Genomic DNA, 22,566 nt, shown 5'->3' on the forward strand with positions numbered 1-22,566 from the left:
ATTCTGAACTCCTCCCTAAGATTAAGTTCCCACAAATTCCAAACCTCACTCTCCATCCCATGCTTCATAAACCTAATGGGCTTCCTTCCACATGGGTAAATTTCCATGTTCCCAGACTACTGGGCCAAGGATCTCGGGGTAGCAAATTATAGCAGCCCACTTCTCATTCAGCCCTGCAAACACCACAGGCAACCCCACAGGCCTCTGAGTGAAACTCCAGGTATCCTTTGAAGATTTCAGCCCATGGAACAGGAGAATTCTCACTCCATTCTAGCCTACAGTGCAAAATCACTAAGAACAAGGTTCTTGAGAGTCTTCAGCGGATTTTTCCCTGAAATTCACTTAGCCATACAACACACAGATTAGATACACTACAAATATACACGAGGTCACATGCTAAGATGTTAGTAGTCAAGAGTGTTTCCCGGATTTATACAGCTGAAGGAAAATAATACTTGAAAAATCTCAAATGAAGCCATGAGTTCCTAATAGTGGTTTTCACCCCATGCTTTCAGAGCCTAAAAATGCATCAGAGTAGATGCAGTGTGTCAGGAGGGCTGTAAGAGAATGAGAACACCCACTATAGACCTCAGTGCAAGTTCTCTTCAGTCTCCAAAATGACTCCACAGAGAGGAGAGGATATGGATACTTGGCTTGTGCTAAGAAAGAGAGAGAGTATTCCATTGCCCGAGTGGTAGGTGTTACCCAACGGGTGCTCTGTGGACTGGTACTAGCCATGAACTGCTACCAATCTGGGACCAGATAAATATGGAAATTGAGAATAAACATTAAGAAAACCTTGACACAAGCTGACATTGCTACGGTATTTCAGTGCATGATTATTTTTTCTCTTAGCTCATTTTTATTGATTTTGCAAGATTTTTGATCTATAACAAGTTGGAAATTTAAAAATACAGACTGGTCCTTTAGCACAGATGGTTTCAGAAGCCATGTTCTAGACCTATGTTCACAGCCTTGGATGTTCATTGGACTCTCCCGGGGAGCATAAAAAGGACCGATGCCTGTGTCTCAATACCAAAGAATCTGTTTTAATTGGAATGTAATTTAGCCTTAGCATTGGGATAGTTTTTAGAACTCCCAGTTGTTTCTACTATGCAGCAAAGTATTTGAGAACCACTTCCTCATACTGATAAGGGATTAGGGGATGTGCTTAGGGGTCAATAAACTGGGAACACACAAAAATAATTACTTATGTTACTCTGAAAATTTGGAAAATAATTTTAATTCAATGTTTTAGTAAAACTAGGGTCAAATGGACTGGAATGCTATGATACATAGTCATGTTACATACGATTTTCAATATAAACTTTTTATTGCAATATAACATCCATACGGAAAATTACACAGACCTTAAGTGCCTGCTTGATGGTATTTTCACAAGGTAAACATGTCTGTGAAACCAAAATTCAGATCAAGAAACAGATAATGCACAATCCTGTTTGCTCCCATGTTACGATATCTAAAATAGCTTCCCACCAGGAGGAAATCAAGATAATGTACTCTGCCACCACGAATACGACATTTATCTCAGTTTATAGCAGATCTAGTCTAAGTGGGAAGATTTCAAAGAATAGAAGTAGAAAGGACAATGATTCTTCCTGGTAAAGATGGCAGATTGAATACACAGGTCTCTATTTGTTCATTCAGGAAATTCCGCTAAATGACAATAAGTGACTTTAAAAAAATTTTTTTTTAACGTTTATTTTTGAGACAGAGAGAGACAGAGCATGAACAGGGGAGGGTCAGAGAGAGAGGGAGACACAGAATCTGAAACAGGCTCCAGGCTCTGAGCTGTCAGCACAGAGCCCGACGCGGGGCTCGAACTCACGGACCGTGAGATCATGACCTGAGCCGAAGTCGGCTGCTTAACCGACTGAGCCACCCAGGGGCCCCGATAAGTGACTTTTTTAAAGGTGTAAATCCACAAGAATCAAGAGTGAAGGTAGTAACATTTTACGTATTCATTTTTTAATAACAACATGTTAGACGCTAAAAGTGGTAAATGACTTTTCAGGCCTGAGGAAACTGAAACCGACACTGAGGGTAGAGGAAAGTAGGTATCAGTCCAATTCACAACACAGAATTGTCCTAAGTTACCAGTTACCACTGAAAGAGTGAGGCAAAATTCCGTAGCCTTGGTTGAGTCTGTTTTTGTCTCTGACTCGGGACTTTCATGTCTTCTGCTAGCAACCATGAAATTGCAGCAGGCTAACTTGGGGCAAGACCCTTCCTGGTTCTTGACCTCCTCCACCATTCCCACAGATTCCAAATAGCTTGGGAGCCCTCTACTCTAGAATATAAGAAGGTACACAAAAATCACAAAATTTCAAGTATATTGGCTAACAATAATAAAAACTTTAAAAAAAAACAACTTGGAAAAACCAGCCCATTCAAGAGAAGAAAACAAACAAAAACATGTTAGTAACTTCCTTAGAGAATAAGAGAAGTTATCATATCTATAACGTAAGAACAATAGGCCATATTCTTAAAAGAAATATGAGAAAAACAAAAGAAAGTTATTAAAACTTCAAGTAAAACTTTAAGTGAAACAGAAGACCATGGGGGAAGAGAAGGGAGAAAAGGTAGTTACAAACAGAAGAGGAGGGAGACAAACCACAAGAGACTCTTAAATACAGAGAACAAACTAAAGGTGGACAGGTGGGTGGGGGAGAGGGAAAATGGATCATGGGCATTGAGGAGAGCACTTGTTGGGATGAGCACTGGGTGTTGTATGTAGGCCAATTTGACAATGAATTTTATTTAAAAAAAAAAAAAAAAAAAGAAGAAGAAGAAGAAGAAGAAGAAGAAGAAGAAGAAGAAGAAGGGATGCCTGAGTGGCTTAGTCGGTTAAGCGTCTGACTTCGGCTCAGGTCATGATCTCACAGTCCGTGAGTTCGAGCCCCGCATCAGGCTCTGTGCAGACAGCTCAGAGCCTGAAGCCTACTTCGGATTCTGTGTCTCCCTCTCTCTCTGCCCCTCCCCCGTTCATGCTCTGTCTCAAAAATAAACATTTAAAAAAATTTTAATAAACAAAAAAAGAAAAGTTAATAAAACACTTTTAAAAGAAAGTCAAGAAAAAGTCCACACCACGAGATGGAAAACAATAGACTCTAGGTACTTCACTACAGCATAAGCCATTAAGTCAGCCACCCCACCTCTCAACTGCTCTAAAAGAGAATAGATTCCTTATTGCTTAAGCCAATAGAAGTTGAGTTTTCTTGCAGCCAAATTCATCCTGGGGAGACCTTGGGAACCAGTGTGCCTTGGAAATGGATAAACTGGTTTGTGGTCTGCAGCAGGGGATAAAAATGGAAGCCTTTATCAAATAAAGTCTTCTCCTCAAGCTGTTTATTTGCCCCAATTTTGATGCAAACATTGGAGACACGGGCAGCTATGCTATTTCCCTTTAGCAAATAACTGTATGTCTCCCAATGCTTCCCATCCTGATTTTCTGTTACAGGCATATGAATACCATCTAAGGCATCGGCCTATTCTGTGAGCTTCTTAGGAAGCACGAAAGGTTAAGATGTCAAACAAACAGCACCTGGTGAGAAAAGTAGGTTTGTGCTCCCGCTTTGGTAATGAAGGGAAGTTTGCGTATCACTGTAACTTGGATAGATTTTATGATATGCTTTTTCATTGAAAGATTTAAAGTCACTATTACAATGCAGGTGAAAACCACAAGTTCCTTTGGAAACACAGCTCCTCAGGAAAACAAGAATCCAGAATGACATGTCATAACATTTCTGTGCAGATCAACAATCTGGGAGTATCTAGATACACTGCAAGATGTACTTGAAAGCTAATTATGCTTAGACAACCTCAAAATTGAAACACAAATCCATCATCCTTTCTTTTCTGTCAAAGACAGCATGGATGATGCAGATCTTGCCTCAAAAGTGACCTCAGTGACTTGAGTGCAGTGGAAATGATGACTCCCATGCCTAAGACCACTCCAGAATTTCAGCTTTTTATTCACGCCAGACTATAAGAACGTCCTCGTGGAAATTCACTTTTGAATAAAACTGAAGTTCACTCCTATTTTAGTTAACACATTTGAATTCTTTCAATTTTTCCAGGCATTGCCGTTAAATTTTGTACGCATTCTCATGAAACAGAAAAACAGATACAACTCATTGCAATTATCCACTTTATAGCCCATTCCTGTGAAATGATAAATTTCCAGTGTAATAAAATAAACCGCATGAAAATGTTTGGTATGTATGTGTATTTGGGGGTGAAGAGGTAATCTATAGCTTTATCTAGATTTTTCAAAGATTTCTGCATCCCCCTAAGTGTTAAAAAGTAGAAATACTAAGAACTACTGTTCTAACTGAGGGTTGATGGGGGATGGGAGGGAGGGGAGGGTGAGTGATGGGTATTGAGGAGGGCACCTTTTGGGATGAGCACTGGGTGTTGTATGGAAACCAATTTGACAATAAATTTCATATATTGAAAACAAAAATAAAAAAAAAATAAAAAAGAACTACTGTTCTATGCTATGGAACAGTCCTCTAAGATAGTATGTCATTTCTATGTCAAGTCGTAGGTCATTTCTAACATGAATTTAATCCAATATCACCTTGTAAACTAGTAGTTATGCTTTCAAATATGATCTGACCCAAGCCCTAAAAACCTGGCCAGAAAATTCCTATAAAATTGAAGTTATCTTTTCATTAAAAAGCCTACTTTAGAAATATGACAATTGAATGCAACAGGCCAGACCAGATCCTGGACCAGAAGGAGAACTTAGTGGAAAAACTAGTGAAATTCAAATAAAGCCTGGAGTTTAATTCACAGTAACGTACCAATATTGGTTTGAGTTTTGACAAATTTACATTGGTAATATAAAGTGATAACAATGGGGAGGGTGGGTGAGAGAGATACAGGGATTCTTCGTATTATCTTAACTTTTCTAAAAATTCAAAAATATTTCAAATAAAAAGTTGATTTTTTGCAAAAAGTCTACTTGAAATTTTTAACAAGCCTTGATCACACATTCAACAAATACTTATGGAGTGCACAGGCACAATTCTGTGTGCGGGGCACACAGCACTGAACAACATGGATCCATCCCTTAGGGAGCTAAGAGACCAGTGGGCAGGAAAGACAAACAGTCACAGCAATCAACATAAATTGTGAGTGCAGTTTGTAGGAAGTGCTGCAAAGGAAAAGTACAGAGGAGCGAGGTGCAAAGCTACAAAGTGCTCTCTGAGGCAGTGGCACTGAATATGAGACATGAAGGATGGCTAGGAGCCAGTCAGGTAACAGCACCAGGAGTGGGGGAAAGCCTGTTCATCAGTTGGGAGGAAAGAAAGGGACTGGAGCACGTGCCACTATGCCCACAGCATAATCGGGGCATGGAACAGTGTTGCCATCTGAAGAACTGGACCATGTAGGACTGACCTTTGTAGACTGGGTTTAGGGTTTTACAGTTTTCCAAAGACATATCGAAAGCCACTAAAAACTTTAACCAGAGGAATAATCCAATTAATGCTTTTAAAAAGATCCTGATGGCTGTGAACTAGAAACGAGCACAGCAAGAAGCTAATGCTTCAAGTGCTCACATATCATATATATATATATATACACACACACACACATATATATAAAAGGGAGAAATATATATATATATACATATATATATATATAAAATGGAGAAATATGTGTGTGTGTGTGTGTGTATATATATATATATATATACACATATATATATATTTATATAATGGAGAAATAAAAAGTTTTCAACTTCTAAATATATTTGTTCTAAAAAGTCCCTGGTAAATAATAATGTCACCTTAGATGTATTATATTGCTTCTTTAGAACATGCCACCATAAGTCTAGCAGAGAAGACAGTGTTCCAAATGGCTCCCAACTCACTCGATCTGGATCTTTCCTCCAGAATGACTGTGCTTAGACATAGGTATGAACAGAAACACAAGATAGATACCAAAGTCACATGACTTGGAGCTTAGCAAGGTATCAGAAGCAAAAATCTGCATGCTCTGACCCCCTTAGGAATCTTAGCTTTCACAGGAGATAAACAATTGTTAGTATGTCTGGTTTTCAAGACCACAAAACCATTATTGACACCTCACTAGTGCCATCTTGGCATTAACCCAGGACTAAATATAGAAAATCCCAGACTGCGGAAAAGTGTAATTTTCAATGCCTGTTTAAAATATACAACGGGGGCGCCTGGGTGGCGCAGTCGGTTAAGCGTCCGACTTCAGCCAGGTCACGATCTCGCGGTCCGTGAGTTCGAGCCCCGCGTCGGGCTCTGGGCTGATGGCTCGGAGCCTGGAGCCTGTTTCCGATTCTGTGTCTCCCTCTCTCTCTGCCCCTCCCCCGTTCATGCTCTGTCTCTCTCTGTCCCAAAAATAAATTAAAAAATAAATAAATAAATAAAAAATAAAAAATAAAATATACAACGTTAAATGTCATCCTCAATTACCATACCTTGAACCTGAAGGAACGGGTGCACTGCCCTATCTGAGCTAGAAAACGAAATATGTCTTCCAAACTTGATGTAAGCAGTAGCACTTCAATAAAACTTAATAAGTAGTCTGCAGTATTGGTTGGATACTTTTTAAACAGAACTCCCTAGGGGCTTACACTCTCAACAGACACCTGGATTTTCTTAGTTTGTAGAAATATTGTCTCTATAACCTCACTAAGTATGATCTTGATATACTCCAAAAACTATCAGAAACAGAAAAAAGAAAAGATTGGATCTTGATTGAAGCCTATGATTTGAGTAAAAAACTTTTTTTTTTAATTTTTTTAACGTCTTATTTATTTTTGAGACAGAGAGAGACAGAGCATGAACGGGGCAGGGGCAGAGAGAGAGGGAGACACAGAATCGGAAACAGGCTCCAGGCTCTGAGCCATCAGCCCAGAGCCCGACGTGGGGCTCGAACTCACGGACCGCTGAAGTCGGACGCTTAACCGACTGAGCCACCCAGGCGCCCCAAGAGTAAAAAACTTTTTTATGCAAGCTCTGTGAACCAATAGCGATTAAGTTGACTGTCCGGCCAATTGCTCCTTTTCACTTCAAACAACCTTTTCCCCTACAGTCAAAAGAGCTACTGGAGAGAGTTTCTGGCAGCCATGATTGCATAACTTGACCCTGCCCCAAGCCACCATAGTCCATAGAATCAAGAGTATGCACTTGACACAAACTGGGCCAAAGAGTCCCTTTCTCCGGGAATCTGGATTTAGAAGTAAGAGATTCTTGCTCAATCTGTCTGCTCTCTTGAATAGAGGACACGTAAACACTGGAACTGCTGGCAGAGGCTATTTTCAACCATTTGGACAAGGAAATTGAGAAAGCCAGCCTGCAGCAAGAGACAAGAATGGAGAACATGTGCCAGAAAAAAGAGATGAAAGGCAGAGAAAGAGGGCTTCCTGTTTTCCCTATCACCCTCCAGGACCTGATGCTAGCTCATCCCACCTGATCCCTGCCCCTAAAATCCATAGAATATTCCCAGTATCCTTTCAATCACTTCCATTTTTGCTTAAGCCAGTTCAAATGCAACCTTGTAACTAGAGAGCAAATAAGTCCTCACGAACACTCCAGGTCTCTCCATTTTATTTAGTCTCAAATAACTGAGAACCAGTTTGCACAAATTTTTTAAGGCAAGATCTCTGAAAGGAGAATCTAATTCCAGCCTCTCAAGGCAGATAAATGCAACAAAATTAAAAATGCTTATCCTAAAATGTTAAACGGAAGAGAAGCAGGGCACAAAATTGTGTATATATCAGAATTATGACTACACTCTAGTTTACATTTGCCAAAACTCAAGAAGGGGAGCCCTATACGCATTAGGAAGAAAGGAAGGAAATTAACCAAAATAACAGTAGTGTGCTAGAGTGACAAGTTTATTTTTCTTTTCCTCTATATTCTTCTGGGTCTGTAAATAATTAAACGCTTTATAACTTAAAAAAATTAACTCCAGAGATTATGTAGAAACATGTTCATATGTTTATAACATAGATGTTTATATGTTTATAACATGTTTATATGTTTATAACATAATGATGTATTTTTTAAAGTAGAACATAAAACACTCTGTTATGTTTACTGCTATATAAACAGCCCAAAAAGGAACTGTGCTTCTAAAACTCTGCATATTAAAGAAACACTGCAACTTTCAACAAACTGGCTCAAAATTAATCCTCAGGCTTCGCTTCCTCTCCACCTGTTTGCCCTCCCAATCCTATCTAACCCTACTTGTCCCCAACCCATGCTACCCATCTTCACATGGGCTTCCATGCTTCCCCTCCCCCACTCTCTTGCCCCTATTCTCCCACACCCCTGGCACCCTTGCACTCCCTTCTACTTTGAGGTCTGGGTATCTCTACATATGCAGACTCATCCCGTCCCTCACAGGCCCTAGATTTGTCTTCTCTCTTTTAGATCAACCCACTGGGAATAACCTCATCACAAATGGCCTCCAGCCCACTTTAAACTATCCTTAGGGGCAACCCAGATAAGTGTAATACACTGCCCCTTTCAATTATAGCACCAGACGAGCCAGAAATGGATAAGGAATGGAAAACCATTGTGAACTTGGATAATGTGCAAATGATCTCTTCTAACATCGCTCTAACACAACTTTCAATACCAATTCAAAATGCAATGCTGAATATGAAAAACAAACAGCAACAGAAAAAAGCGGTAAGTCACTTATTTACCAGGAAAAAATGAGCAAGGCTCTTGGATGGTGAAACCAATTCTACTGTCTTCCTCCATAATCATTAACAACTTCCATATATTGAACTGTGCCAGACATTCTGCATCCATTGTCTTACATAATCCTCCTAGTGACCTGTGAAACAACTACTTTTATTCCCATACTACAGGAACAAAATTGTTGAGCTGAGGTGTTTAACAGCTAAGAAGTAGCAGAGCAGAATCTTAAGGTCTTTGCATTAGACCTCATGGCCTCAAACAGGCCTTAGATATACTTTCTTTAGAAAGCCAGTCTGAAACTTAATGTTAAGCCCACGTGTTAGCTACTAGTCGTAGCAGTATTTTATAATACAAATACCCAACTTATATGTAAATTTATATTTTAAATGAAAAATACACACCAAAATTAGCACTGTAGAAATGACATAATCCAACGTGAATAACATAAACAATGATACTCATACAGTCCTTGTATATTACAGTTAAAAGCTATGTAACAAAGACTTCTCAATACTCCTCATCCATGGTAATTAGAACTGTCTATGAAACACTACCTATCACATACAAAGCAATGTAAAGCTTATTATCAGGGTAAAACAGAACATGAACTGGGAGAAATAGTGATGGCGTTTGTGTCACTAGCAAGAGACAATTTTATAACTTACTCCAGCCAGAGTTGCTTAAATGTTACGTATTGTACCATGAAGACCAACATCAACCATTTTAAAAGGGGGTGGGAGGAAGGACCACATTGTATTTCTTACAATTCTACCAACTTGGTACTACTCTGTATTTAAAAAAAAAAAAAAAAAAGCCTTTGCCCCTTTCAAGCATAGAGAAAGTGATAAAGAAAACAAGAAGGGCAAAAATGCAGAAGTTACAACCACAAAGGTAAAGTGATGCCATCTGATGTATTCTCTGAATAGGCACATCTGTTTGATTCATTCATAGCTGGTGAATTTTTTCTCCAATTGCTACTATCATGGACTCTCTCCCTTTCTGTGAGAAAATAATTAACTCCAATTTCTTCAAAGGAAACTATAATCATTCATTCATTAGTACAACAAACTTTATTGAGCACCCAGGATATATACCAGACACTTTGCCTAAGAGGAAAATACATAAATAAAGATAAGTCCTTGCCTTCCCTCAGCTCTGTGGGTGAGACAGTCTAGTGTAAACAGCCAAAAATAGTGTGATAAGTGCTGGAGCAGAGGTGAGTACACAGTATTATAGGAGCACAGAGGGAGGATTAACCCAGCCTGGGGCAATCAGGAAGCTTTACAGAGGACAGCATTTCAACTCAGCCTTGGCCTTCAAAGAGCTTTCCAAAGAGTGATGAAGGAGACACAGGGAGAGGAAGTCATCTGGCCATAGTGTAAAAAAAGCATTGAGGAGGAGAGCATGGGGACAATAATGTTATCGAAATAATGAGCCCCTGGATGAGACTATGACCAGGGTTTGTGGAGGCCATGTGAGCTATGAAAAAAACAAAAAAACAAACAAACAAAAAAAAACAACCTGGGGGCGCCTGGGTGGCTCAGTCAGTTAAGCTTGTGACTCTTGGTTTCGGCTCAGGTCATGATCTCACGGTTTCACTGAGTTTGAGCCCCTAGCCAGGTTCTGCAAAGTCTACTTCAGACTCTGTCTCTCCCTCTCTCTCTGCCCCTCCCCCAAAAGTGGACTAAAAATCCAACAATCAGATTAAGGTGCTTGAATATATGGAAGACTATGAATACATTAAATTATTAAAAATATATAGATCGATGAATGGATAAAGAAATTGTGGTTTATATACACAATGGAGTACTACATGGCAATGAGAAAGAATGAAATATGGCCCTTTGCAGCAACGTGGATGGAACTGGAGAGTGTGATGCTAAGTGAAATAAGTCATACAGAGAAAGACAGATACCATATGTTTTCACTCCTATGTGGATCCTGAGAAACTTAACAGAAACCCATGGGGGAGGGGAAGAAAAAAAAAAAAAAGAGGTTAGAGTGGGAGAGAGCCAAAGCATAAGAGACTGTTAAAAACTGAGAACAAACTGAGGGTTGATGGGGGGTGGGAGGGAGGGGAGGGTGAGTGATGGGTATTGAGGAGGGCACCTTTTGGGATGAGCACTGGGTGTTGTATGGAAACCAGTTTGACAATAAATTTCATATATTGAAAAAAAAAGACAAAAAGAATATATAGACCAATGAGAAATGTTTAGTGTGAAATAAAAAGAATTTGCATGTATTTATGGATATAAAAAAGACTGAAAGGATAATATTAACCAAAATGTGAATACTAATCACCTCTGGGTGATGGAATTATGAGTAATTTTGTTTTAATCTCCCTTTGCTTCTCTGCCTTCCAGATTTTCTGCATTAAGCATGCATCACTTTGGCAATTAGTGGGGGAAATGCGTGCTAAAATAGAACAATGTAATCTGGGCTCAGATTGTGGCATGCTAAGGAGTTTGGACTTTACTCCACAGAAAATCAAGACTTATTCCAGGCATTTGATGAGGGACGCGAGATGAACAGATCTGCATTTTACGAAATTAAATGTTAAGGTGTGCATACTAGATTAGAAGGGTTTGAGGCTGGAGGAAAGATGTGATGGATAGAAAGAAATAAGGTAGTGCCAGTGGGGATGGAAAACACATATTTAGCGAAAAACAGATAGGACTTCTTAACTGAATATGGGTAAGAAAAAAGGGTAGAGGTTTGAGGATAACTCCAGGTTTCCAGGCAATTGGTTAGATGCAGATATTGGAAGCTAAAAAGTATAATAAGAAGGAAAGGGCACATTTTAAGGACAGGCTGATGAATTTAGTTTTATGTGTGACATGCCTAGAGGACATCCAGGTAGGCAGTCTAGTAGGAAGTTCGAAATGGCCTGGGTTTAGGAAAAGAGAACCTAGATATACAGACTCATAGGAGACAGCGAAGCCAGGGGATTGAATGAGCTTACTCAGGGAAAGTAGGGTGAGAAAAACCAACTGAGGCTGGAACCTGGGGACATGCTAAGTCATAGCAGCAGTCAGAGACATCAGAGAGCCAGAAAAGCCAGAAGCTGATAGAATTCTTTTTGGAGAGGAGATGCTCAGCGCTGGGATCAGAGTAAGGGGAAGAGGTTTTACTGTTGCAGCTACCAAGAGTAAACAACCACAGAACCTGGTCACTAATGGGGCATAGAAAAACAAAAGGCCAACAGGTGCAAAAAACATAGAACGAAGAAAGACAACTGGTTGCCATCTGAGATGGAAGGTGCAGTGAAGAGATGGGACTTTTGTGAAAGCTGTCAAAGCTGACCTACTGCATGGCTGTTCTGAGACAGCAAATTCTATACTGTTTGTTTGTTTGTTTGTTTTTACAAACAAGGAAACTGGCACAGAGAGGGTCTCCGAGCCAGCTCCTGGCAGGTTTAAGACTAGAATCGATCTCCAAATCACTAGGCTTTAATTCACTACACACCAACATACCACCTCCTTATACAAACACAAAAAGAAGGCTCACCCCAAGAATATCAATTATGGAATACAATAAAACGTAAGTTGACTTATCCTTTGACTTGACTAACGGAAATAACTTCTTACTGCATACAGCTCTCTCTCTCACCACCGCCTCTCATCTTCCAGCTAACTTCCGCTCCCCTTTGATCCCACTGAGGTTGCAACCCACTGATCCTACCATCTCTTCACTCTCCCTAACTACCTTGATTTCCTCTCCTCTACTCACCAGCTTTAAATTCTACGGTCAACCATTACGGTAATACCTTTCTTGCATCCTTTTACTACTCCCTTTCCCCTATTATTTTATCATACCCATTGGATAATCTGCACTCTGGTGAAGTCCTTCTCTTCACTTGCTCCAAGTCTTCATTGTATCAGTGAATATAACAACCTACCGACTGGTCTCACTTTCAATTTGTGGCCAGAAACTTTATTTTTTTTTTTTTTTTTTTTTTTTAATATATGAAATTTACTGTCAAATTGGTTTCCATACAACACCCAGTGCTCATCCCAAAAGGTGCCCTCCTCAATACCCATCACCCACCCTGCCCTCCCTCCCACCCCCCATCAACCCTCAGTTTGTTCTCAGTTTTTAACAGTCTCTTAAATGGGCTCTTTAAGGCAGCCAAACCACTTTACTGCACTTTCCCGGTCTGGTCATGCTCCCTACCCAATTATTCACACCTTCTCTCTCCTCCTACCACTACCACACCCTCCCCCATCCTCATTTTCAGTTGATTCCTTGCTTCCTCTTTGGAGAAAATTAAAGCAACCAAAGAGAAACTCAGCTGCCTCCCACCATCTTGGTTATCCACCTTCCAGAACCTGCGCCCACACACACTGCCCTGCATGAAGTGTCTTTTTTCTTGTGCGGTAGATTCCATGCCTTATCTCTCCCACATTATGGATTATTCTTTCTCTACTGAATCATTCTCAAGTCTTTGCAAACTTGCTGTTATTTCTTCCATTAAAAGAAAAAAAACTTCCTTGATCCTACGATCCCCATTGGCTCTGCTCCCCTTTGCACAAAAAATCCTTGAAGAGTTGTCTATGCTCACACTTCCAAGTTATCTAATTCTCTTATACACATTTTAGTAAATTTTATCCTACCTTACCTGCTCTTGTCAGGGTTCTTGTCAAGGTCACCAATGACCCCCAATTGCCAAATTCAGTGGTCAGTTACAAGTCTTTATTTCACTTAACTTTTCAGCAGCATCGGACTCAGCTAATCCCTTCCCCTTGAAACTCTTCACTGGCTTCCAGGGTATCACAAGCTCCTGGTTTTCCTCCCACTTCCCTGGGAGCTCCTTCTTGGTCTACCTGCATGGTTTCTCCTCTTCCCCAGCCTCTTAATGTCTAAGACCCTCAGGATTCAAACCTTGTTCCTTTTCTCTACATAAATTCACTCTTGGAGCTCTCATCAGTCTTAGGCTTCAAATACCATCCAGATGCTGAAAAATCCCTAATTTATATCCCCATTCAGACCTTTCCTATGAAGTCCAGGCTTACCTTCCATCTCCAATTACATTTAACATTCCTCAAATATTATCCTTAGCCCCAGACTCCCTCTACCTTGAAGCCTTCCACATTCAGCTGTTGGCAACTCAAAGTTGGTCAAACCAGAAAAGATGGAATCACATTTTGCTCCTGTCTCTCTTGCAGATGTCATATCCAGTGCACTGGTAACCCCTACTGGCTCTAACTTCAAGTATCTGCAGAATCTGACCACCTCTTACCACCTGCTACCACTCTGGTTCAGGCCGACATCATCTCCCACCCACGTTATTGCAATAACATAGCTAGTCTCTCTGCTTCCACTCCTGCCTGAATACAGCAGTCAAACTGATCCCTTTGAAAAGTAAGTCAAGTCACATCACTCCTTTGTCAAAACCCCAGAAAGGCTTCCCAAAGGACTTACAATGGCCTCTAAGGCTCTACTTTACCCGAGCCCCTGCATTCACAGTCACTCCATCTCTACCCATTCTCCCAACTGCTCACTCCAGCCATGCAGATCTCCATGCTTTTCCTCTAGCATGCCAGGCACGTCCCAGCTCAGAGCCTTGCACTGGCTGTCCACCCTGCCTGGAACATCTTCCAGATGTTCACGCATCTAACTTCTTCACATACTTCAAGGCTTTGCCTGGTTGTGATCTCCTCAGGGAAGTCTTAACAGGCTGCCCTATTTAAAGTTGCCACAATCTCTACCCCCCCCCTCAGAATTGTTCATTCTTTTTACCCTGTTGTGATTTTTTTAAAGCACCTATCATCTTGAAGCATACGACATTATTTGTTTGTTATCATTGTCTGTCTCCACTCACTGAAACTTCAGCTCCAAAAAGGAACACGTTTTTGTCTGTTTTGTTCATGGGCGTATTCTTGGCACATAGGAGGTCCTCAAATAGCACTTGTTGAATAGAGGAGTCTATTTCCCCCACCAGACCAAAAGTAACTCAAGGCTAGACAAATGCTTCCATCATTTCTGCACCCTGATTATTATCCTGATAATATCATACCCTGACAATATATTTCATACACACACACACACTTCTTTTTGTGTCAGTCTGACTACTAGCATTTCTTCTGCACAAGGCACTCATCTTCCTGATTGCCAGGGACGGAACCAGTATACATTAACAGGAGGCTGATCACTGATGCATTTTCTCAGAGCTGAGTCCCCACCTACTTCTAAAAAGGTAGATGGCATAGATATCAAGAGATCATCCTTAAGGCCTCACATGTGACCAGTCAGAAAATGGGAAAGTCACCTTGCCTCCACATATTCCATATTCCTCACCATAGCCTTTCCCTTAATATATCCCTCCAGACTTGCCCCAAGCTGTTGCTCATTCCTGGTAACAGCTAAATCAATTGGCCATATTGTACTGGTTTGCTTCAATGTGTTTGTTTACTAGTTGAGGCCTGCATTAAGGGCAGGATTATTTCACGGTGCTCGGCTGCCTGGCTCTCTTCCAGCTCTCTCCTCTCCTCGTCTCTCACTGTGCAAAATGGCAATCTCTTTCTACCTCTGAAGGCACGAACATCCTGAAAGTTATCTGACTAGCATGTAATTCTCTGTGCTCATGAGATTGTCTTCACTGACTTCTCTGGCCTCAAGTTAGATAAGTGCCCATCAAAAATAACTACGCCAAATGTACCTTTATCCCTGTTTGCTTCAGTTACTGTCTCAGCCCATGCTCTTCCCTCTTTTTGTCCTATTATTGCACTGCAAATGAAACAAGGGCCGCTATTTGAATGAGCACGGAAAGATAATATGAACGTGATTTTATTTAAAATGTCACTTTTCCAGTATTCCATTTGGTTTGTTCTTTATTAACCACAGTTCCATTGTTATAAAAATTATATTAATAAACTACCCTGGGTCTTGAAATTTCAGACAGCTTCCATGTTCTCTAAGCAACCAAAATCCCATGGTTCCTAATTAAAACATTCAATTACTTGGTGAAATCCAACTAATGTCCACATAGCATACTTTCCTTGCCATAGTGCTTTATGGTGCCTCATAGCATAGTGCTGTCCTTAAGTTTCCAGGGTAAAAAAAAGAAACCCTTTGCCAATAGGGGGAAAAAAAGAAGTTTTTGAATCTATAGTACAAAGACTTCAAACTGCATTCCACAGTGTGTTATTTTCTTTCCAGAAAATTCTAACACTATATAATTACTTTTGTATGGAAAATGAATAATGTAAGCTTCTAAAAACAGCTAGACTGAAACCATCCAAATCAGACAGGCCTTTCCTGAAACCAAATGAAATATCAAATGAGAAAATATCTCTATGAGAACAAAGCTCCTGAATTATTATTAAATAGAGATGCAGCACAGTGGGGGAGAAAGTTACATGAAAAAAAAAAGTGTTTTCTCCTCTATGTGTCAGGGTTTGTCTGCTTCAGAGAAACTGTAACATTGATCGGACCCCAAAATGTCACAGAAAAATACCAATCAGAAGTGCATCGAGGATCTTGCACGGTTTCTGGTTAAAAATAACAGCAAAAACATCAATTAGGCTCCATCTATTGCGACAGAAACGCACTGATACAGGAAAAGCGAGATCCCACCTGCATGGGAATTAAGCCGCAACTAGTCCCCCAATTCGGAGAAAAATGAGCTTCACTTTGGTCGCTGGCTGAACTAATTCCAGCAAAGATAGCCAGTGGGGTTTGTGTGTTGGGGGGAGGGGGACAGAGTAGAGCGCACCTCATCGCCCTCCCCGCGAAACTGCTCTAGAAATGTGAAAGCATCCGCGCCGCACGAACCCCCCCTTAGCTGGGAGAAAGCCTGTGCAGAACCGAGAAGCCTACTCAGGCTGAGAGGGAGCCGCGACGTGCCGCCGGCCGCGCGGGAGCTTGGCCCTGTCGCGCCTCCCGCTTGCACACACCCCACCCCCAGTCGTTTGCACTGGTCTCTGGCTCCAGGCGCCGGCACTCGGAGACCTGAGCAGGTTTCTCTCTGCCCGGGGTGGAGGACCTCGCAAAGACATTTTAGCAGGAGTAACTCCCGCGCTGGCGACGTCTCGACAGCCGGAGTGAACGAGCAGAGCCGGCCTGCGCCGGGACCCAAGTCTGCCTCTGCCGCCCCCGCCGGCCCCACCCCCGAGCCTACCCAGCCAGCGCGCCCCGCGCCCCGCCTGCAGCCCGGCACCCAGTAGGGGCTGGGGGGAGTGCAGCACCTAGGGCTGACTTTCCGCTAAGTAAACAGCCATGGCAGCCTTCCCCTTGGTGGTAAATGAGCCAGAGGTGAGCCGGCCGACGGCCGCCCGGAGCGCTCACCCGGTCCCCCCGGCGCTTCCGACCCCAAGGCTGCCACTGTTTCCAAACTCCTAGGCGCAAACGGCTCGGGCCCCCGTTCTCTCTCGTGGTTCAGCACCGAGAACAACGGGCATACTTTTCGCCCCAGCGGCCCCACCGCCAGGAAGGTAGCGTTAGCGGTACCGGCAGGGCTGCAGGTGTCCGGACCGCGCGCCCTCCCGCATCCCACCCGCTCCGGTGCCTGGAACAAGGCAGCCCCGCGGCGTCTTACTTTTCTGGCTGGAGTAACCCGGGTAATAGCCATAGTAGCCAGTGATCCGCAGGATCCGGTCCTCGATGGTGGCCACCCCGTTGGGGGCCGCTTTGACATCCATAGAGAGCGCGGGGCGGCGGCCCCGGGCGCGGCAGGGCGGAGAGCGCAGCGCGGGGCCCGGGAGCTGGTGCAGGTGCTGCTGCCGCCGCCGCCGCCGGTGCTGATGTTGCAGCTCGTGCTCCCGCGCCCGGGCTCTGACTCCACCGCCCGGCGCAGCACCGGCTCCGCATCACAGCGGCGGCGGCGGCGGTGGCGGCGGAGCGGCCCCCACTCGGGCCGGCGTCTCCGTCAGCCTGGCAGCTCTCCCGCCCGCCGCCCGGCGCACTGCTGCCCGAACAGCGCCCCCTCACCTCCGACGCCCACCGCGGCCGGGCGGGTGTGGGCGCCCCACCTGGCCGCAGACTCTCCTCGTTAACCCTTCTGCCGTCCTTCCCCGGGGACTAGACATCCCCTAACCCCACCTGCCAGAAGGGATGCCCTGTCCGGGGGCGTGGGAGGAAAAGAGAAGGTGAGCTGGTGGCAGGGGCTCAGGGAGGCCCCCTGGGTGGAGGGGTGGAGATGGAGGAGACCGAAGCGGAACCAAGTGTTAATGTGAGAGGTGCACCGTCGCTCGGGAAGATGACACCTCGGGGGCGCCCCCGGGGCCTGGTCCCCGCTAGGCGTCTGCACCACCTGGGATCAGCTGATGCGCAAGTGTTCCCAGGAGTTAATCAGTAGTCCAAACTTGCCTAGACGACGAGGAGTCTTTTTCTAAAGAAATGAAAAGAAAAATGAGGCCTCCGCAGGTGGCACGTGGAGTGATTATCCCGGTATTGCGGACACGGAGACTTTCAAAGATGAAGCCCTCAAGTCTGACGGTCCATGTCCCGACCCTCCAGCCTCCCAGCGAAAACATCAAAGGCTAGGGAGACTCAGCTGTGCACAGCATGTTTATTTTGCCAGTTTCAAATGCCCTTAGGAGAAATGATTTTCTCCCTTTATTGCCAAAAACATCAGGGGGGAAGCCCTTCAAACTGTAAATATCTGGACGGATGAAAGTTTTAGCTACAGCCTAGAGACTTTCCATCTGAGTCGAGAACGTCCTTGAGCTGTGTGTTCAGAGCCAACACCCTCCCCTCAGGTGTAACTCTTCTGTTTTCGTGAGATACCCACCGGGTTAGAATCAGTGAGTAGTGGAGATGATTTCTCTATTCAGTTGGTAGTCACAGCCTCCTGAAAACAATCTTCAAAATCTCAACTCAGAAACTAAAGGGGATGGGGGTTCAGGTGTCAACTCATCAGCTTAGAGGTCATTATGTTCATTTTCCATCCAGACCCAGTTTAAGACACATCCCTGCCAAATTTCACATTTCTAAAATTTAGGGAGGAGGGGGGGGGGGGAACAAGTTGACCTCAGTGCCCCTTCAGAAACCTCCAAAGAGCCAATCACAGCATTCTGCCTTCAAGCATTTTCCCCATTGTGTGTATATCCTTAAGTGGGAAGAAATGTGCAAACTTTTTAAAAGATGAATTAGATTTAAGCATAGGAAAATGCAGGATTAAATTCCACAACGTGTTAAGGGGTTTCATCCAGACACAAAGCCTAGCACAGATTTTTGAGAGTGGAGTGAATCTGAAATGATTGTGGCTGGAGAAGGGAGGGTTCATAAAGTAGCCAATTTCCTCCCACACCTGCTTCCTGGGCACGGAAAGATGGAAGGAACTTAAAGGTCAAAATGAACTTAAAGGAAAAACCAACCTTGGATGCAATGGTGAGGAACTGAAATTTAAAGCAAAAATGGAAGGATTATGCCTTTATACTCTGCTGCCCAACACCCCGCCCCCGACAGTGATTGTCAGCACACTTTGGTACTTTTATTATTTTTATTTCGGTGGCAAACCTTATACAAAATGTATGCATTGTACATGGTGAAATGGGTTGTTCACACTAAGATGTCCCTTTTGTTTAAAGTTACTATAAGACAAATTTGCCTGCATTACATCTAATATGTGTTTAATAACATCATAATCCATAGCATATTAATATATCAATGATTCGATGAGAGAGAAATTAAGAAACTACTCCAGCAAAAACCTTCTGGTGTAATAGGAATAAGAATATACACAGACTTTAAAGACAAGTGGTTTTGCCCCATTAATGCTTATAACTTATTTTACCATAATGTATTTAAGAGCTAAATTACACTTACTCTGTAAATTATTGCCTTCTTCCTAGTGTTGCTTTGTTTTTAGAAATGTCCAGAGTAGTGGTTAGAAATGTACTTAACTGAATCTCAACATTCGTACAAACAGCAAATTCAGCATAAATTTAAATAATGTAAATATTTTACCCACAAGAGTCTATGTTTCCTAAAATAATTTTAAAAAATCTCTGACTGACCTGGGAATTTCAAAACAGCAGAGCATTTACAAGTGTCTCCCTAATCATCTGTAATAGGGTGACTAAAACAGTAAATGCAAGCACATACCACAGTCTAGGCCACACATTTTTTTAATGGAACTGAAATTCTACAATTATTAATTGATCAACAATGAGAAGCAAATTTCTGCTAGTTGATAAGCACTCTCTGTTGCATATGAGAAAAGTTTTTTAACCTTTCAAATTTCACGTTGCATGTCATTAAAAGTTTATGGAACTTCTTTTGAGGGGAAGAGAATTTTTACAAAACATTTTTATATGGTCAGCCCACCAGTGTTCACAAACCCAAATACAAAAATTGAAATTTACAAAATGTGAAATACCCGAGTGTCTCAAATCTGTTCTGAAAAAAATGAGGAAAGATATAATTGAACAAATGAAGACTGAAGGTGGTTATTTGATTCGAAAATGGTTCCTCATAGTAGCCAGTTTCACACAGCCAATTTCCCTATTAAATCAAATAGTAAATCAATTTTCCAGGTAAATCATAACTCAGTTTAGAAAAATGTGGTTTGTAGGCAGGAATATTTCTAATGCATTATTAGCACAGGACATCTGTCTGTGACTCCAAGTGTGTTTTAATAGCTAGACCATATTCACTTTGATCATCTAACCAAGTCAGATTAGGTATTCATACTAATTGAGTATATAAAACTTGACCATTTGTGTTATAAAAAAAAAAAGGCATATGATTTGTAAAATGGTTTATATGATAGTCACTTACAATCTTTATGTCTGATGCTAAAATAACTATACCAAGGAATAACATTAAAAACTATGATCACTGAACATAAATTCTATTCAAAGATGTACAGTCTGTCGTAAAATCATTTTAAAAGACTGCATCAGCCTTTATACTTTGGAAGGGTTAGTAAAATAAAATCCATGGAATCTAGTCTTCTTTACTGTGATTAGCAGCTAGAGGCCAGAAAATCTGGATTTTAGTCTTCTTTCCATGGCAGGAACAAGTTGCTTAATCTTTTTGACCACCTATTCGGAGTTACCAATAAAAGATGCTAAAAGAAGGATTCTCGTAGAGCGCCCCTACCTCCTTGGGCTAAGAGTAACTTGGCTGTTTGGAGAGCCAAGAACGTTTAGGTTTAATACCCATGGGCCAGTGTTGCCTTGTATAATCATCAGCACTATTTACAGAGTTGACCCCAGGTAGTTTGCACAGTGTTTGTGTTTAAAAGCATCTGGCATCTAGCCAACTAGGTGATAAGCACTAGCATCTGGAGAGAAAAAAAAAGTAGTGTTCCTATTCCATTTTCAGGAAAGCTGTTTTGAGGATTTAACCACCAGGTCATCAGCTGTCCCATTTGGAACACTGATACTGCCTTTTTAAATTTTTTTTTCAACGTTTTTTATTTATTTTTGGGACAGAGAGAGACAGAGCATGAACGGGGGAGGGGCAGAGAGAGAGGGAGACACAGAATCGGAAACAGGCTCCAGGCTCCGAGCCGGCAGCCCAGAGCCCGACGCGGGGATTCGAACTCACGGACCGCAGATCGTGACCTGGCTGAAGTTGGACGCTTAACCGAGGGCGCCACCCAGGCACCCCCTGATACTGCCTTTCTATTCCAATCTTAGGCAATGTTAGGCATTGTTAATTTGCCTTTCAGCCAATAGTGGGATTGAAAGGGCTTGAGAGGACTAGCACTCAGTACCTGTCTATGAAATCAGGGGATAGTCCACTCTTCATTGACCTCTGGCACCAGGCTCCATCATAGGACTATTTCTGAGGCTCATTTCCTTGGAAATGTGTTGAAATCCTTTGGGGGAAAGTCTGAAGTCATTTCAACATATACATTCAAATTTGAGAATTTGTCTATGACGTGTGTGTGTGTGTGTGTGTGTGTGTCTGTCTGTCTGTCTGTCTGTCTTCTCTCCCCCCTCCCAACCTCTTTTCCTCACCCCATCCCTCAGCCATATAGTACAATGATTTAGAACATGGACTTTGGATCCAGACTGCCAGGGGTCAAGTCTTGTTCCCCATTTTCTAGCTGTGTGACCTTGGGTGTCTCTCAAACTCCATGACTCAACTTCCTTATCTGCAAAATAAGAATATTGTACTGTTAAGAAGAAAACAACAGGCCCAAAATGGTGTCACTCAAGCTAAGTCACCAAATCTGAACTTTATACCTAACCTAATTGCAGTTTCAACTTCCCCCAGAAATGTAGTCTTAACTCTTCAGTCAGGAATTTTCGGATCAACATCAGGGAGGATTCTGTCACATGGGCCCTCTCCATCCCCCAAAGGAAGATGAGGTAATCCACCTAATAAGATTCCCTGCCCTTCCCCCTAAGGGAAGGTGATTTTAGCTGAAACAATCCTTTCTTTTCCTTTGCTAGTAACTTCTTGCCTCACTCTCCTTCCTACAAAAACCTTCCATTTGTACAACTTTTGTGAGCTTCCTTGTACATGCTAGATGTTGCTTGATAAAAGCAATTATATCTTTAAAATTTATTTGGTTGAATTTTGTTTTTTAATAGTATTTACCCCATGGTAGACTAAATAATTTTATATTCATAGAGACATAGGGGTGCCTGAGTGGCTCAGTGGGTTGAGCATCTGACTGTTGATTTCAGCTTGGGTCATGGTCTCACTGTGGGATTGAGCCCTGTTTGGGCTCCATGCTGACAGCTGTCTAGGATTCTCTCTCTCCCTCTCTCTGCCCCTCCCCTGGTCTCTCTCTCTCTCAAAATAAATAAACTGTAAAATAACTATTATATTCATAAAGACCTTATAACAGTGGTTGCCATATAAAAGCATCATAAATGGTAGCTATCATTATTATTTTGTTTTATGGATACATAGAACACTTTGAGTTTTAGTTTTCCGTCTGTAAAAA

General features: G+C 42.2%; 1 protein-coding gene across 3 annotated transcripts in view; it reads right to left on the reverse strand.

Annotated features, from left to right (window-relative positions):
• The window catches only part of SLC35F4 (solute carrier family 35 member F4), a 360,561-nt gene that overhangs the window by 231,248 nt on the left and 106,747 nt on the right, over positions 1-22,566 (reverse strand). Inside the window, exon 1 of one of the 3 annotated variants that reach the window (XM_058739163.1) lies at positions 17,254-18,018. The exons of the other annotated variants lie outside the window; for them this stretch is intronic. Within the exon in view, the coding sequence (XP_058595146.1) occupies positions 17,254-17,356 (103 nt within the window). The 5' untranslated portion in view covers positions 17,357-18,018. Of the gene's footprint in view, positions 1-17,253; positions 18,019-22,566 lie in introns of those variants that run through there. 3 annotated transcript variants of the gene reach the window in all.

This window comes from Neofelis nebulosa, chromosome 7, assembly GCF_028018385.1.
Source record: "Neofelis nebulosa isolate mNeoNeb1 chromosome 7, mNeoNeb1.pri, whole genome shotgun sequence".
NCBI lineage: Eukaryota > Metazoa > Chordata > Mammalia > Carnivora > Felidae > Neofelis > Neofelis nebulosa.